The sequence below is a fragment of the Prionailurus viverrinus genome, chromosome E1 (assembly GCF_022837055.1).
Source record: "Prionailurus viverrinus isolate Anna chromosome E1, UM_Priviv_1.0, whole genome shotgun sequence".
NCBI lineage: Eukaryota > Metazoa > Chordata > Mammalia > Carnivora > Felidae > Prionailurus > Prionailurus viverrinus.
Window position 1 is genome coordinate 12,303,056 of NC_062574.1, and position 15,727 is coordinate 12,318,782.

At 43.7% G+C, this 15,727-nt stretch overlaps 1 protein-coding gene across 3 annotated transcripts in view; it reads left to right on the forward strand.

The window, feature by feature from the left end:
* Positions 1–397: 397 nt before the first annotated feature.
* Positions 398–15,727, forward strand: part of TNFRSF13B (TNF receptor superfamily member 13B) — a 38,660-nt gene continuing 23,330 nt past the window's right edge. The window contains exons 1-2 of one of the 3 annotated variants that reach the window (XM_047832925.1): positions 2,018–2,105; positions 8,353–8,499. Coding sequence is in view for 2 of the 3 variants with exons in the window: in XM_047832923.1 (XP_047688879.1) it covers positions 2,048–2,105 (58 nt within the window). In the remaining variant the exon portion in view is untranslated. Of the gene's footprint in view, positions 504–1,981; positions 2,106–8,352; positions 8,500–15,727 lie in introns of those variants that run through there. The other 2 variants (XM_047832924.1, XM_047832923.1) reach the window with 2 other exon arrangements.

Below are 15,727 nucleotides of genomic sequence, written 5' to 3' on the forward strand. Positions count from 1 at the left end.
AAAGTGCTATCTCATTGAGCAAGGCAATGTGTGTGGCTGCAGAAAATAGCAATCAGTCTAGCGGGTCTGTTTCTGGAAGGCACAGGCTGCTAGATAGACGGAGACCGCTTTTTAACGGTCAGAACTAACCCCCCGGGAGCCAGCTGCTTTGTGAGGCGGTGAGAGCCCCAGCTCTGGGTAAGAACGTAAGGAGGAGACGCACTGAGGGCAGCCAACACTGACTCTGGGCTTTCAACAGGCAGAAAGTTCCTGGCAACAGTGTCTGTGACTGCCTCTGGCTCCCAGCCCCACCCCGCAGCTTTGTTACTTTTCACTGACACAAGTAATACGTAAGTATCTTCTCCCTGTAAAAATTAAAGCGTTACAAATAGGACTAAAGTCACCTTTGACCATCACCCCCAAACCTCGTCCCCTCTTGTTCTACCCTGGGGCAACCATCGTCATCATGCCCACTGTGTAGGGGGCCATGGAGAATGCGATTCATGACTCTGCTTCACAAAGAGGTATCTTACCGTAGGTATCAGGCTACAAACTCCTTTTTTATTTGTTTTTCACTCAGTGATTTGTCTTGACCATCACTCCACATCACTGCCTACAGATCTGTCTCCTCTAGATCTGTGAATATCTCCATTGCATTATATCCCTGGTTACGACCTGTGAGCCTCACTTTATCCGGCCATGCTCTGTGGGTTGGACATTTATGTTGTTTCCAGATGCTCCCTAGTATTAGCTAGGCTTCCTCGAACAGCGCCGTGCACCTGTGGCACATGGAGGAGAATTTCTGGGTTGTGGGTTGGGTGTAGGCTGTGCGTTTTCATTGGTCCTGGCAGATTGCCCTCCAAAATGGTAGTACAACCCCCTCCCTCCAGCAGGGCGTGAGGTCACATTTCCCTAGATCACCTCTAGTTCTCGGCATCATCAAAGTTTCAGATTTTGCCAACCTGACGGATGAAAATTCCTTCTTCGTTGTTGAGGTTGTGTTTCTCTGCTTTTTGAGTCCGAGCACTTTTTAAGGCTTACCAATCATTTGTATGTCCTCTGCTGTTGTCTCAGGTCAGGTTCATCCAAATCAGCCTTTCGCTTTCCTCCCTTCTGCCCTCGCTCCTGTCCTAACTGCTTCCTGGGATGCCCTCCTGCTTCCCCTCCACCTGCCTGATTCCTTCCCATCCCTCAAACTTCCTTCCTAAATGCCATGGGCTCCTAAATTTGTCTCACTCCCGTCTTAATCCCATGGAGGGAGTTGGGAAGCCATGGAAATCAAGTCACAAGAGTGTGATGAGGGCTACGGTGCTAATCCTCCATATTGTTTCTTGAGAACTTGCTACATGCTGAGAACTTGCCCTAAGAATTTAACTGTGCCCCTTCCATTCTCCCAACAACCCGTGAGCCAGGAACTGTTGTTATACCCACTTATGAGGAGAGAAAATGGAGGCACAGAGAAGTTAAGTGAATTGTCTCCAAGGCTTCCTGCTGGTAAGTGGCCGGGCTGAGATTCAAACCCAGGCTGTCCTGCTCTAGTGTCAGCCTGTTGAGTGCTTTGAAACGGGTAAGGATAGGGCTTAGGAAGCACAGAGAAATCAGGGATGGCTTCCCGGAGGAGTTGGCCCCTCAGTGGAGCCTGAGGACCAAACAAGAGATGACCCCGCAATGAAATAGGAAATGGTCGTCAAGGAAGGGGGAAGGGCCTGAGGCTGGAGAGCTGGTTCGTCCTGGGTGCAGCCTGGGGTGTGTGCCAGGGGGCAGGAAACCAGGTCCAAGTGCGGGGTCAGGGCCAGATGGGGGTCATACCAGTCTATACCTCATCTCAAGGCCAGACCAGCCCCCCTGCCCTGCGGGCCCTGCCGGGCAGCATGCAGGGGAGGCTCCGCAGACAGCACCGTTGGGGACTCCTGAAGCACGCCCAGGCCACCCGCCTCGGCTCCTACCACGCAGGTGCAGGGGCGGGAGGGGGTGCCGCTGATTTACATCCTACAGGTTGGGGGGAAAACCCAGGAAGTGCAGCTCAGGCACTAATCAAATCTAAGGCTAATAATAAACGTCCTGAGTAATGAGTGGCTTGGGCCGGAGCAGGCGAGGTGGCCGGACCCGGGCGGGCCCGGAGTGGTGTGAGTAGCCGGGGAGGTGGCCGGGTGGGGGGGCAGTGGGGGCAAGGAGGGCTTGGCCAGGGGCGCCCCGCATGGGTTCAGTGGGGTTCGGCGCGAGTAGCACCCATAGCAGATGGACAAGCTCGGGCTTGTCTGGGGGCCCCCCCAAGTCTGGGGGCTCTGGGGGTTTGCAGCTTGCACGCCGGGAGAGGAGCTGGGAGGCTGGAGGGTAGGTATGCACCTTCTGCATGCATCCCCTGACTTTAACAATTATCAACGTATGGCCAGCCTTAGATCGTCTACGCCCGCCATTTTCCCCCTCCAGCCCCACTGGATCATCTTAAAGCTAATAACAAACATTGTATTCTTTGATGTGTGGATGCCTCAGCAGCCATCTCTTAAAAACTTTTTAAGAAAACAACACCCAGAAAACTAACCATCATGGCCTGACCAATTCTGAAAAGAATGACCCCCGAGTACTAGGACCAAATAGCCGATCAGGGTTGAGGTTTCCCAGTTGTCTGATCAATGTCTTTTCCAGTCGGTTTGTTCAAATCAGGATCTGAGCACAGACCACATTCTACCTTTGATTGTATGTGTTAATCTAGAGCAATTCCCATCTGGTCTCATTTATTCCCCCCGTTGTTTATTTATTGAAGAACCTGGATCGTATGCCCTGTAGAATTTTTATCAGGGTTTTAAAGGTTCGTTCAAAGTGACAGAGCAGGAGGCATAGGTTGCTGGAGCCGATGGGACCCACGCTGCTGCTCTGTCCCCCACACGTCAGGCAAGGAGTCTATCTTTTCTCTGATTCCTTTTTGCATCCAGTGACCATGTCCCCAGACAGGTCCCCAGCAAAGGGCTCAAATGTATAAAATTTCTGAGACAGCCGGAACAGGTGAGGACACCCACCTTGACACAGGGTGAAAGTGCCGGGGCCTCCAGGACCACGGGCTGAGAATCGGTCAGAACTGTGACCCGGTGCTGAGCGAGGCTGCCTGGCACAGCAGAATCAGTACCGGCCTGCAGTCAGGGGTTCTGGCTCCCCATGTTCACGGACTCACCGTGTGACCTTGGACGGGCCCTTCACCTCTCCAGACTCTGTTTCCCCAGCTGCACAATGAAGAAGAGTCTCTGCCCCACCAGATGTCCCTCAAAACCTCACAAGGGCTTCGAACCCTCCAGAAGCCCTCTTGAGGAGTCACAAGCAAAGGTTCCGAGAAGGGCTGTGGAACTTCTTTCTCAGGCTTCTATTCTGCCCAGCCTGTGTCGGTCCTGGGGCTTTCCTGCCCTTCTTTGGGGCTGGATGATGGTTCTGGGATTTTATGTAGGTCCAGGTGGTGGTTGGGGAGTGGGGAGCAGCCACGGCACCCTCTGGTCTGCTGCTTGTCAGCCATCTGCCCAACTATGTCCCCATCAATCTCTACAGCTTGCTGGCTTCCAGACCATGAATGAGTCTTAGAAGCTCTCTAGGGCTGCCCTGTCCAATCTAACCCACCGCCCACCCAGCCCTCCCTTCACAGTGGGTTAGCACCCTCCCTCTCCTCTCCCCAAATGAGGGAAGGGTCAGAGGTCTCTTTTTAATTTTGTGTGATTCTTTGGCGTTTTAAATTTGCTTGTTGAGGGGCGCCTGGGTGGCTCAGTTGGTTAAGCAGCCGACTCTTGATTTCGGCTCAGGTCATGATCTCACGGTTTGTGAGTTCAAGCTGTGCGTGGGGCTCTGTGCTCTCAGCTCTGCACAGAGCCTGCTTGGGATTCTCTCTCTCTGCCTTTCCCCCCTCCTCTGTCTCCCTCTCTCAAAATAAATAAGTAAACTTTTTTAAAAGTTGGCTTTTTGAGTAGGTAGTGGTCACGCTTTGCAAGCCCAGACAGTATAAAAAGGTATATAATATGAAGTCTTCTTCCCTCCCTGTCCCCCATCTGCCCAGTTCCTGCCTCCCCTGGAATAAACAGCCTTACCGACATATAATTTACATGCCTGAAAGTTTACCCATTTAAAGTGTACAAGTCAATGTTATTTATTATAGTTACAGACTTGTGCAATCATCACTATAATCTAATTTTAGGACATTTCACCACTCCCCACCCCTCAGTCCCTCCACACCCCTTTCTGTCTCTATCCATTTGCCTAATTTGGACCATTTTATAAAAATTGAATGTGGTTTTGCAACTTTCTGTCTCTACCAATTTGCCTACCGTGGGCCATTTTATAAAAATTGAATGTGGTGCTTTGCGACTGGCTTCTTCTTCTTACCACGATGTTTTTAAGGTTCATTCATGTTGTGGCACATGTCAGCACTCTGTTCCTCTTTCTGGCCAAATTATATTCCATTGAATGGATATGCCACGTTTTGTTTATCCATTCGTCGTGTGGTGGACATTTGGGCCGTTTCTGCTGTTTGGCTGTTATGAATAATGCTGCCGTGAACTTTTGTGTTCAAGTATTTGGGTTGACATATGTTTTCATTTTTCTTGGAAGTGCGATCGCAGCAGCTTGTGGCAATTCTGTGTTGAACATTTTGAGAAACTACCAGATTGTTTCCCACAGTAGATGACCATCTGATCATCTTGCTTCAAATTCTCCACATCCTCACCAACACTTGTCATTTTCCATCTTTTCATTGTAACTATCTTAGTAGGTCTCTCAGTGTCGCGTTGATTTGCATTTCCCTAATTGACAAATGATGTTGGGCGCCTTTTCCTGTGCTGATTCAGATATATTTTTGGAAAAATGTCTAACTCCTTAACCCATTTTTAAATTGAGATGTTTCTTCATTGTTCAGTTATAAGCATTCTTTATATATTCTGGATCCCTTAACAAATATATGATTTGCAAATGTTTCCTCCACATCTATGGACTGTCCTTTTCTTTTCTTTCTTTTTTTTTTTTTTATTATTTTATTTATTTTGAGAGAGAGAGAGAGAGACAGAGGCAGAGAGAGAGGAAGAGAGAGAATGCCAAGTGAGGCTCGATTTCACAAACTGTGAGATCACAACCTGAACCCAAATCAAGAATTGGACACTTAACCAACTGAGCCACCCAAGCACCGCCCCCCTTTTATTTTCTTGATGGTATTTTGTGAAACACAAATGTGTTTGATTTTCATGAAGTTTAATCTCTTCATCTTCTCTATAGTCATTTATGCATTTTATGTCATTGCCTAACCCCAAATAATGAAGATTCACTCCTGTTTTCTTCTAAGCTTGTCGTTGTAGCTCTTACATTTAGATCTATGATCCACTGTGAGTTAATTTTTGTGTGTGGTGTGAGGTAGGCGTCGAAATTTGTTCTCTTACACATGGCTATCCTGTGGTCTCAGCACTGTTTGTTGAGAAGATTATCCTTTCTCCCATTGAATTGCCTTGGTACCCTTATCAACTGAACATAAATGTTAAGCTTTATTTGTGGACTCTCAATTCTATTCCATTGGTCTATGCTTATCTTTATGCCAGTATCACACTGTTTTATTTACTATTGCTTTGTAGTAAGTTTTTGAAATTGGAAAGTGTGAGTCTCCCAACTATGTTTTTCTTTTTCAGGATTGTTTTGGCTCTTCTGGGTCCTTTGCATTTCCATAAGATTTTAGGATCAGCTGTCAAATTCTGCGGAAAAGCCAGTTGGTATTTTTATTAGGATTTCATTGAATCTGTAGAATAATTTGGGGAATACTGCCATCTTAACAATATTAAATCTTTCAATCCATGAACATAGGCTTTCTCTCCATTTATTTAGGTCTTTAAATTCTTCTTTCAACAATCTTTTGTAGTTTTCAGTGTACAAGTTTTACACTTTTTTGTTGAATTTATTTCTAAAAATTGTATTTAAAACACCATTTTTTGTTTCTTAAGTTTCTTTGCGGTGTTTCGTTACATATATACCAACTCTTATAGATTTGAACGTCCCCCCTTTTTGCAAAAATAAAGAAAGAAGGAAGGAAGGAAGGAGGGTAGGAAGGAAGGAAAGAAGAAAGAAAGAAAGAAAGAAAGAAAGAAAAAAAGAAAAAAAGAAAGAAACTCTGTTTATTTTTATTTTTGTTTTTCCACATAATATATCTTGGAGTTCTTTCATAGTAATATATAAAGAGCTTCCTCATTCTTTTTTATAGGTGCATAGTCCAGTATATAAGAATATTATAATTTACTCATTCACTCCCTTATTGATGGGCAGTTGGTTTTTCCCCAATCTTCTGCTATTACGAACACTGCTGCAATGGATTTATTATCTCACACTTTGAGATAAATCAGAGTTTGATCACTATATCAGTGGTAAATACATCAGTAATTTAAAAAAAATTTTTTTTTCAACGTTTATTTATTTTCGGGACAGAGAGAGACAGAGCATGAACGGGGGAGGGGCAGAGAGAGAGGGAGACACAGAATCAGAAACAGGCTCCAGGCTCCGAGCCATCAGCCCAGAGCCCGACGCGGGGCTCGAACTCGCGGACCGCGAGATCGTGACCTGGCTGAAGTCGGACGCTCAACCGACTGCGCCACCCAGGCGCCCCAATACATCAGTAATTTTGACAAATGTTGCCAAATTGCCCTCCACGAGGGTTATCCCTGTTTCCTCTCTTTCCATGGTGAATGAGAGTGCCAGTTTCCTTATGGCCTTGCCAATAGAAGGTGCAATTAAGCTTCTGGATTTTTAAGTCTATTAAGGAAAGATAGAATCAGCATAGTTTGAATTTATCTTCTATTAGGAATGAGACCAAACATCTTTATGATGTTTTCCCCTGTCTGTGAACTGTCTGTTCATTGTGTTTGCCCAATTTTCTATTGGGTGGCTGGCCTTTTCCTTTCTGTTTATAAATAAAAGATGCAAATGTTTTGTTTCCATTTTTCATTTGCCTTTGGACTTTCCTTGAGGTGTTTTTGGCCATGTTTGGTGATTTTTTTCTTTGCTTGTTCTGTGTAGTCTATTTTATCAGTCCTTTTACAGATTTTGGATATGGTGTCATAGTTAAAAAAAAGTCTTTCATATTCCAAGGTTATAAAGAAATATCAGGTCATTTTTTTCTTTAGAATTTTAATAATCTTATTGTTTTCCACATTTAAATCTTTGGGCTATTTTTTTAATAGAGGGGAAATTATTTCCTGTGCCCAGTTACCTTTAAAAAAATTGTTTTTATGTCTGTTTATTTATTTATTTATTTATTTATTTAGGTTTATTCATTTTTGAGAGAGAGGGACAGAGTGTGAGCAGGGGAGGGGCAGAGAGAGAGAGGGAGACACAGAATCCAAAGCAGGCTACAGGCTCTGAGCTGTCAAAACACAGCTGGACATGGGGCTTGAACTCAAACCGTGAGATCATGACCTGAGCCAAAGTTGGGCACTTAACTGACTGGGCCACCCAGGCGCCCCATAATGTTTACTTATTTTTTTTGAGAGAGAGAGACAGAGTGCTAGCGGGGGGAGGGGCAGAGAGAGAAGGAGGGGCAGACACAGAATCCGAAGCAGGTTCCAGGCTCTGAGCTGCCAGCACAGAGCCTGACACAGGGCTCGAACCCACCAACCGTGGGATCATGACCTGAGCTGAAGTCGGACGCTTAACCGACTGAGCCACCCAGGCGCCCCTCTGGCTCAGTTACTTTGTCTCTGTCAAGAATATCCTCCCCTAAGTTTTGAAAGCAAAAGCCAGCATTTTTTTCTCCTCTCCCTCTGCCAAGACACCTTTACCCGGAGTCCTACTTGAATGACAGAAATGCAGGCGGGGGAGGGGGCAGAATAAAACTTAAATATTGTCCCGGTCCAGCTGTCTATAACACAGTGCAAAAATGGAGACGGCTTTTCATCCCACAAGTCTTTACTGGGGACAATGACGGACAAGGTCATTTATGAGGTCATTTATCAAGGACCTACTGTGTCCTCCTATTATGGAAGGCACCGGATACAGAGATGAATGAGAGTGTCAGGAGACAGAATGGTGACTCCCAAAGGTCAAATTACAAAACAAGAACCATCACCAGGAAGGCGTGCTCAGGCCACACGGTCATCCAGGGAGGCACATGTAAGGGCTCAGAGGAGAGGCAAGGGGGCGAGGCAGCTATGGGGGCAAGTGTTTTTAGAAAATTATGGTGCTTAAGCCACTGGTTGAGGTTGTGGGAGCAGTTCCCAGGCCTGGAGTGCTAATTTGATGATACTATTATTATTAATAAGAATAATGTCATAATAATTCTCTATCATTATGATTATATGGTTTTATATTACCGTAAGATGATTTCAATTGTGACTACAATTGATCCATTCTATTTTTTGCCACTTATATCAGACTAATAACGGCCGCTTGGCAGCTTCGTCTCTGGCCAGTTATACGCATGTCACGTACACGTCCTCGAGGGAAACTTCTCTGCAGAGGGAAGCCTGGAACGCCCATTTTGCAGATAACGAAAACCGAGGTTTCGTGCCCTTTCCCAAGGTGATCGGTAACGACACGAGGCATAACTGTGCTTTCTCCACCACAGACCCCTTTGCTCTCTCACGCATGTTCTGCCACTGAACTGTGGCAAATCGATTTTCAAAATGAGCTAACAGGAGGCAAAAAACTACCATGGGGAGAAATGGTCGCCCCCTTTCTACAAACACGGACCTGAGAGGGGCCCCTGGGCGGCTCAGTCGGTTAGGCGTCCGACTCTTGCTCTCACCTCAGGTCTTGATCTTGATCTCAGGGTCATGAGTTCAGGCTCCATGTAGGGCCTTGTGCTGGGCACGAAACCTACTTTAAAAAAAAAAAATTCCCTATAAGCACAAAACTGAGAAAGTGACTTGACTAGTACTCCCGGGACTCAGTTTAGTTCTGACTTAGATCCAGCGTGGGGATGGTGGGCTCACCACCCTGACAATCTCTGAAAGGTAGTTTTGGGTGCAGGTGGGGGCTCCCAGGGGTTAGTCTCAGAGCTAGTTTCAATACCTCAGAAGAGCCTGGTAAGAAATCACGTACAACGAACTGAAATGAAAAGCCACCTTCTCATTTCCTTCTTTGCCTCCTCCCCCCCCCTTCCTTCTTCACGGGAATAAAAGCGGGCTTCTAAGTGGTCATTGCCAGTTCTCCCACACGTGCCCCAGGTGTCAGGCTGTGACCTCCTCCGGGGCACACACCCCATCTCTTCACGTTGGAATCTCCTTCTGACCCCCCCCCCCCACTGACAACCTAGTTCAAAGCCCCCAGCTCATGTGTTTATTCAAAGATTGGTGAGAAATTCCTCCTGTCTTGAAGCTTTTTATGGTCCCTTCTTTTCAAGTCACATTGACAGATTTTCTTGGCAAAATTCCAAAGAACGAGGGGCGCCTGGGTGGCGCAGTCGGCTGAGCGTCCGACTTCAGCCAGGTCGCGATCTCACGGTCCGTGAGTTCGAGCCCCCCGTCGGCTCTGGGCTGATGGCTCGGAGCCTGGAGCCTGTTTCCGATTCTGTGTCTCACTCTCTCTCTGCCCCTCCCCCGTTCATGCTCTGTCTCTCTCTGTCCCAAAAATAAAAACAAACGTTGAAAAAAAAAATTAAAAAAAAAAAAATTCCAAAGAACGAGAAGGAGTTGCTGAGGCTTTTATCCATCTTGCTTCTTTCTCATGGGCACAGGACCCTCTCCCCACCGTGGAGAAAGACACAGGGTTGTCTTGGGTCCTTGTGGCAGGAACTGGCCCTTTTAATTTTCCCTTGACCCAGGTCCAGGCCTTGGTCCGTACAATACTCCATAGTGCAAGGAGTGGCAATGTTAATAAGGGCAATAGCTCAGGGGGTTAACCTTTTACTAATTGCACAGTACCATACGAGGCAAAGCACTTGCCATACATGTAATAACCACAATGGCTTATGAAGTCGGCAATAACATCCCCATTTTATAGATGAGGACACTGCGTTTCAAGGAGGCAAAGTTCTGCCCAAGGTCACACAGCTAGGAAGTGCTGGACCCGGGATATATAGTCCAGTGGTTTCCAGCCATTGCTACCTGAATGTCCAGAATATGATATGCACACACTGCTAGTTCTTGACTTTTCGATTTTAGACATTGTGCATTAATTTCCTGCTTTCTAAGATGAGAACTCAACTCTTACATCACCCTCTGTGTACCCACCACCTCCCCTCTACCCAGTCTCCCAGAGCATGGTGTTTAGTTAGATCCGTGGAGACGGAGAGCGGTTCTGGCCCCAGCAATGGGGCTGACCCCGTGGCAGATGTGGCAGGACCAGCCGACCATACTCCCGACAGCCTGCGCATCTGTCCACTCTGACGCCCTCAGGATTTCCAGAGAGTCCATCAACAATGGAAATTCTTTTGGATCCCCCCGGTCAACCCCAGTGCTCAAGGGTAGACTGCCAGCTAATCAGCTTGCCCCCAAATGTAAAACCCTCCACGGTATTGTTCTCCCTTTTCTTCTTCCTCTCTCTCCTAAGTCCTGGTATTGCCTTTGTTCCTTGACAGTGGTCCAATGACTGTCCCCGCTCACGCAGATGAGGAAACTCTTGTATGGGAAGCATAAGTCAGAGTCCTTGAGTTATTCACTGACAGTTGCTCACAAGTTTATGATGCTGTGAATTTTGTTCCCAGCTGAACTATCCGTGTGCTATGATTTCCCTGGCGTTGACAGCTCCTGAGTTCTCTCTCCACGTGTCAGCGATTTATCCTCAGTTCTGTGACAAACCCAGCCTGTCAGTTGGTCAAACATACTCACTTGCCTATTATTTCAATGTTCATCAGAGACATTCCTTCCCTCTTTCATTTTAGCTGGGACAGTGTTCCCTCCAGGCCTGCAGGCAGCTGTCCCCCGAGATTTCCTTCGGCATCATTCTGAGAATTTCTACCTGCACCTCTTTGCTGAGATGGATCCTGTGTTTCTCCCCGACTTGTCACCATTTGGCTTACGCCCTACATTGGATGGAGTGTATCCCCCAGCAGCTTACCAAGTCACCACTATCTAGATCCAAAATCTCTCATCATCCCAGCTTTCCCCTCCCCTCAGCCCCTGGTAACCCCTGGTCTACTTTACGCCGCCATGAATTCGCCTATTCTAGGTGCCTCGTGTAAGCAGAATCAGACAGTAGCTGTCTTTTCGTGGCTGGTTTATTTCACTTACCATAAGGTCTTCAAGGTTCATCCATGTTGCTGCATGTGTCCGCACTTTACTCATTTTAATAACTGAGTAATATTCCAGTATAATATAGCACTTTTTATTTATCCCTTCATTTATCGATGAACACGGGTTTTCCACTTTCGGTCTATTGTGCATAACGCTGCTGTGAACGTTGGTGTACAAGTATCTATGTGAATCGCTGCTTTCAGTTCCTTTGGATATATATCTAGGACTGGAATTGCTGGGTCACATGGTAGCTCTATATGTAACTTTGTGAAGAAATGTCAAACTGTTTTCTATAGTGGTTGCAGCATTTTTCATTCCCGCAATCAATACATGAGGATCCCAATTTCTCCACATTCTTGTCAAGACTCATTATTTTTCACTTTTTGGATAATTGCCATTCTAATGAGCATGAAGTGGTGTCTCACTGTAGTTTCGATTCAGATTTCTCCAATGACTGGCGATGTTGAGTATTTTTATATGCTCATGGGCCATTTGGATGCCATCTTTGGGGAAATGTCAACTCAAGTCTTTCGCCCAGTTTTGACTTGAGTTGTTTCTGTTTTGGCTGTTGAGTCTCAGGAGTTTTTTATGTCTTCTGCCTATTAATCCCTTATCAGAGATGTTATTTGCAAATATTTGCTCCCATTCTGTGAGCTTTTTGTTTTTACTGTCTTGATGGACAGAAGTTTTTAATTTTGATGAAACCCAACATATCTAGGTGTTGTATCAAAAGTGGAATTGCCAGATGGAATGCATGAAGGTGTTACCGGTTTTCCTCTAAAAGTTTTATAGTTTTAGTCTGAAGTTTAGGTCTTTGATACATTTGAAGGTAATCCTCCAACTCTTCTTATTCTTCAAAATTACTTTGGCCTATTCAGGGCCCCTTGCAATTCCATATGAAGTTTTAGGATGAATTCTTGTATTTGTGTAAAAAAGTCACCAGGATTTTGTTAAGGACTGTAATGAATCTATAGATCACTTTGGGGAGTATAGCCATTTGAACAACATTAAGTCTTCCAGTCCATGAACATAGGATGTCTTTTATTTAGGCTTCTTTAATTTCAGCAGTGTTTGGTAGTTTTTCAGGATATACTTTTTTTTTTTGTCACCGTGGTTAAATTTATTCCTAAATATTTTATTCTTTTTGTACACATTTGTAAATGGAATTGTTTTCTTAATTTCCTTTCAGGATTGTTTGTTGCAAATATGTGTGTGTGTGTGTGTGTGTGTATACTTGCATATAGATATATTTGTGTATATATATATTTGTGTGTGTGTGTGTATATATATATATATATATATGCGTGTGTGTGTGTGTGTGTGTGCATTGGTTTTGTATCCTACAACTTAATATTAGTTCTAACAGGTGAGTGTGTGTGTGTGTAACTGTTAGGGACTTGACATGTAGGATCATGTCATCTGTGAACAGAGATCATTTTATTTTCTCCTTTCCAATTTGGATACCTTATTTCTTTTTCTTGCCTAATTTCTCTGGCTAGAACTTTTAGTACTATGTTCAACTGATGCAGGAAAAGTAGGCTTTCTTGTCTTGTTGCCGATCTTAGGAGAGAAGCTCTTAGTCTTTCATCATTGGGTAGGATGTCAACTGTGAGTTTTTTCATATATGGTTTTTATCGTATTGAGGAAATTCTCCTCTATTTCTACTTTACTGGGTGTTTTTTTTAATCATGGAAAGATGTTGAATTTTGACAAATGCTTTGTCTGCATCCATTGAGATGAACATACAGTTTTCTTTCCATTCTTTTACTGTGGTGTGTTGCATTGATGGATTTTCATGTATTGATCCATTATTGCATTCCAGGAATAAATCCCACTTGGCTGTGGTGTAGAATGCTTTTAATATGCTGTTGGAATTTATTTGCTAATATTTTGCTGAGAATTTTTACATCCAGATTCATAAGGCATACTGGTCTATAATTTTCTTTTCTTATGTTGTCTTTATTAGGCTTTGGTATCAGTGCAATGTTGACCTCATAGAATGAGTTAGGAAGTATTCCCTCCTCTTCAATTTTTTAGAAGAGTCTGAGAAATACTAATGTTAATTCTTCCTTAAATGTTTGGTAAAATTCACCGGTGACACCATCTGGGCTTTTCATCATGGGCCTTTCATTGAGAGGTTTCTGATTACCGGTTCAGTCTCCTTACTTGTTATATATAGGTCTGTTCAGATAGTCCTTCTTCGTGTGTCAGTTCTTACAGATTGTATGTTTCTAGGAATTTGTCTATCTAGGTTACCCAATTTGTTGGATGTGTAATTGTTCATAGTATTCTCATAATCTATAAAATCTGTAGTAATATCCCCACTTCCATTTCTTTTTTTTTAAATCTTTCTCTCTTTTTCCATTTTATTTTATTTTCATCATGATAGGTGTACTCTTTAATCCTCAGCCTCTATTTTCCCCCTCCCCCCACCCTTTTCTTCTCTGGTGACCATCAGTTTGTTCTCTACAGTTAACAGTTGGTTTCTTTTTTTGTTTGTTTGTTTATTTACTTTTGAGAAAGACAGAGAGTGTGAGCAGGGGAGGAGTAAAGACAGGGAGAAAGAGGATCCAAAGCGGGCTCCATGTGAGTCTAACGTGGGTCTCGAACTCATGAACTGTGACATCACAACCTGAGTCAAAGTTGGACGTCCAACTGACTGAGCCACCCAGGTACCCCAAGAGTTTGTTTCTTGGATTGCCCTTCTCTTTCTCCCCCCCCCCTTTGTTTGTTTGTTTTGTTTCTTAAATTCCACATACGAATGAAATCATATGGTGTTTGTCTTTCTCTGACAGACTTATTTCGCTTAGAATTATACTCTCTAGCTCCATCCATGTTGTTGCAAACGGCAAGAGTTCATTCTTTTTTATCGCTGAACAATATTCCATTGTAGATCTATATCACCTCTTCTTTATCCATTTGGCAGTTGATGGACATTTTGGCTGTTTCTATAGTTTGGCTATTATAAACAATGCTGCACTTAATATAGGCTGTTGGTGGGAATGCAAACTGGTGCAGCCACTCTGGAAAACAGTATGGAGGTTCCTCAAATAATTAAAAATAGAACTACCCTACGACCCAGAAATTGCACTACTAGGTATTTATCGAAGGGATACAGGTGTGTTGTTTCAAAGGGGCACACGTACCCCCTTTCACAGCAACACTATCGACAATAGCCAAAGTATGGAAAGAGCCCAAATGTCCATCGACGGATGAATGGATAAAGAAGATGTGGTTTATATATACAATGTAATACTACTCGGTGGTGAAAAAGAATAAAATCTTGCCATTTGCAACAACATGGATGGAACTAGAGGGGATTATGCTAAGTGAAATAAGTCAATCAGAGAAAGATATATGATTTCACTCTTATGTGAAATTTGAGAAACTCAACAGATGAACATAGGAGAAGGGAAGGAAAAATAAGATAAAAAGAGAGAGGGAGGCAAACCATGAAAGACACTTAAATACAGAGAACAAACTGAGGGCTGCTAGAGGGAAGGTGGGTGGGGGGATAGATGAAATGGGTGTTGGGCATTAAGGAAGACACTGGTTGGGATGAGCGCTGGTGTCATATGTAAGAGATGAATCACTAGGTTCTACTCCTGAAGCCAAGACTACACACGTGTAAACTAACTTGAATTTAAGTGAAAAAAAAAAAAAAAAGAAAGAAAGAAACATAGGGGTACATGTATCCCTTTGATTAGTGTTTTTGTATTTTTTTGGTAAATACCCTGGTAGTGCAATTCCTGGATTGCAAGGTCGTTCTATTTTTAATTTTTTGAGGAACCTCCATACTGTTTTCCAGAGTGGCTGCACCAGTTTGCATTCCCACCAGCAGAGCAAGAGGGTTCCTTTTTCTCCACATCCTCACCAACATTTACTGTTCCTTGTGTTGTTGATTTTAGTCATTCTGACAGGTGTGAGGTGATATCTCACTGTGGTTTTGATTTGCATTTTCCTGATTATGAGTGATGCTGAGCATCTTTTCATGTCCCACTTTCATTTCTGACTTTAGTAATTTGAATCTCTTCTGTTTTTCTTAGTCAATCTAGCTAAAGATTTGTCAATTTTGTTAATCTATTCCAAGAACCGACTTTTGGTTTTGTTGATTTTCTCTAGTACAGTTTCTTCTCTATTTTATTTATCTCCACTCTAATCTTCATTATTTCCTTACCTCTGCCATCTTTTGGCTTAATTCACGCTTCATTTTCTAGTTCCTCATAGTGTACAGTTAAGTTATGATTTGAGAATTTCTTCTTTTTTAGTGCATATGCATTTACAGTTATTAATTTCCCTCTTAGCGTTACCTTTTCTGTATCCTGTAACTTTTGGTAACTTGCGTTTTCATTTTCACTTATCTCAAGGTATTTTGTAATTTTCCTTGTGATTTCCACTTTGAGACATCAGTTGTTTAAGAATATGTTGTTGAATTTCCACATGTCTGTGAATTTTCCAGTTTTCCTTCTGTCATTGATTTTTAGTTTCATTCTGTTTTGATCAGAAAAGATACTTTGAATGATTTCAATTTTTTAAAACCTGTTAACGTTTGGTTTGTGATCCAATATATGGTC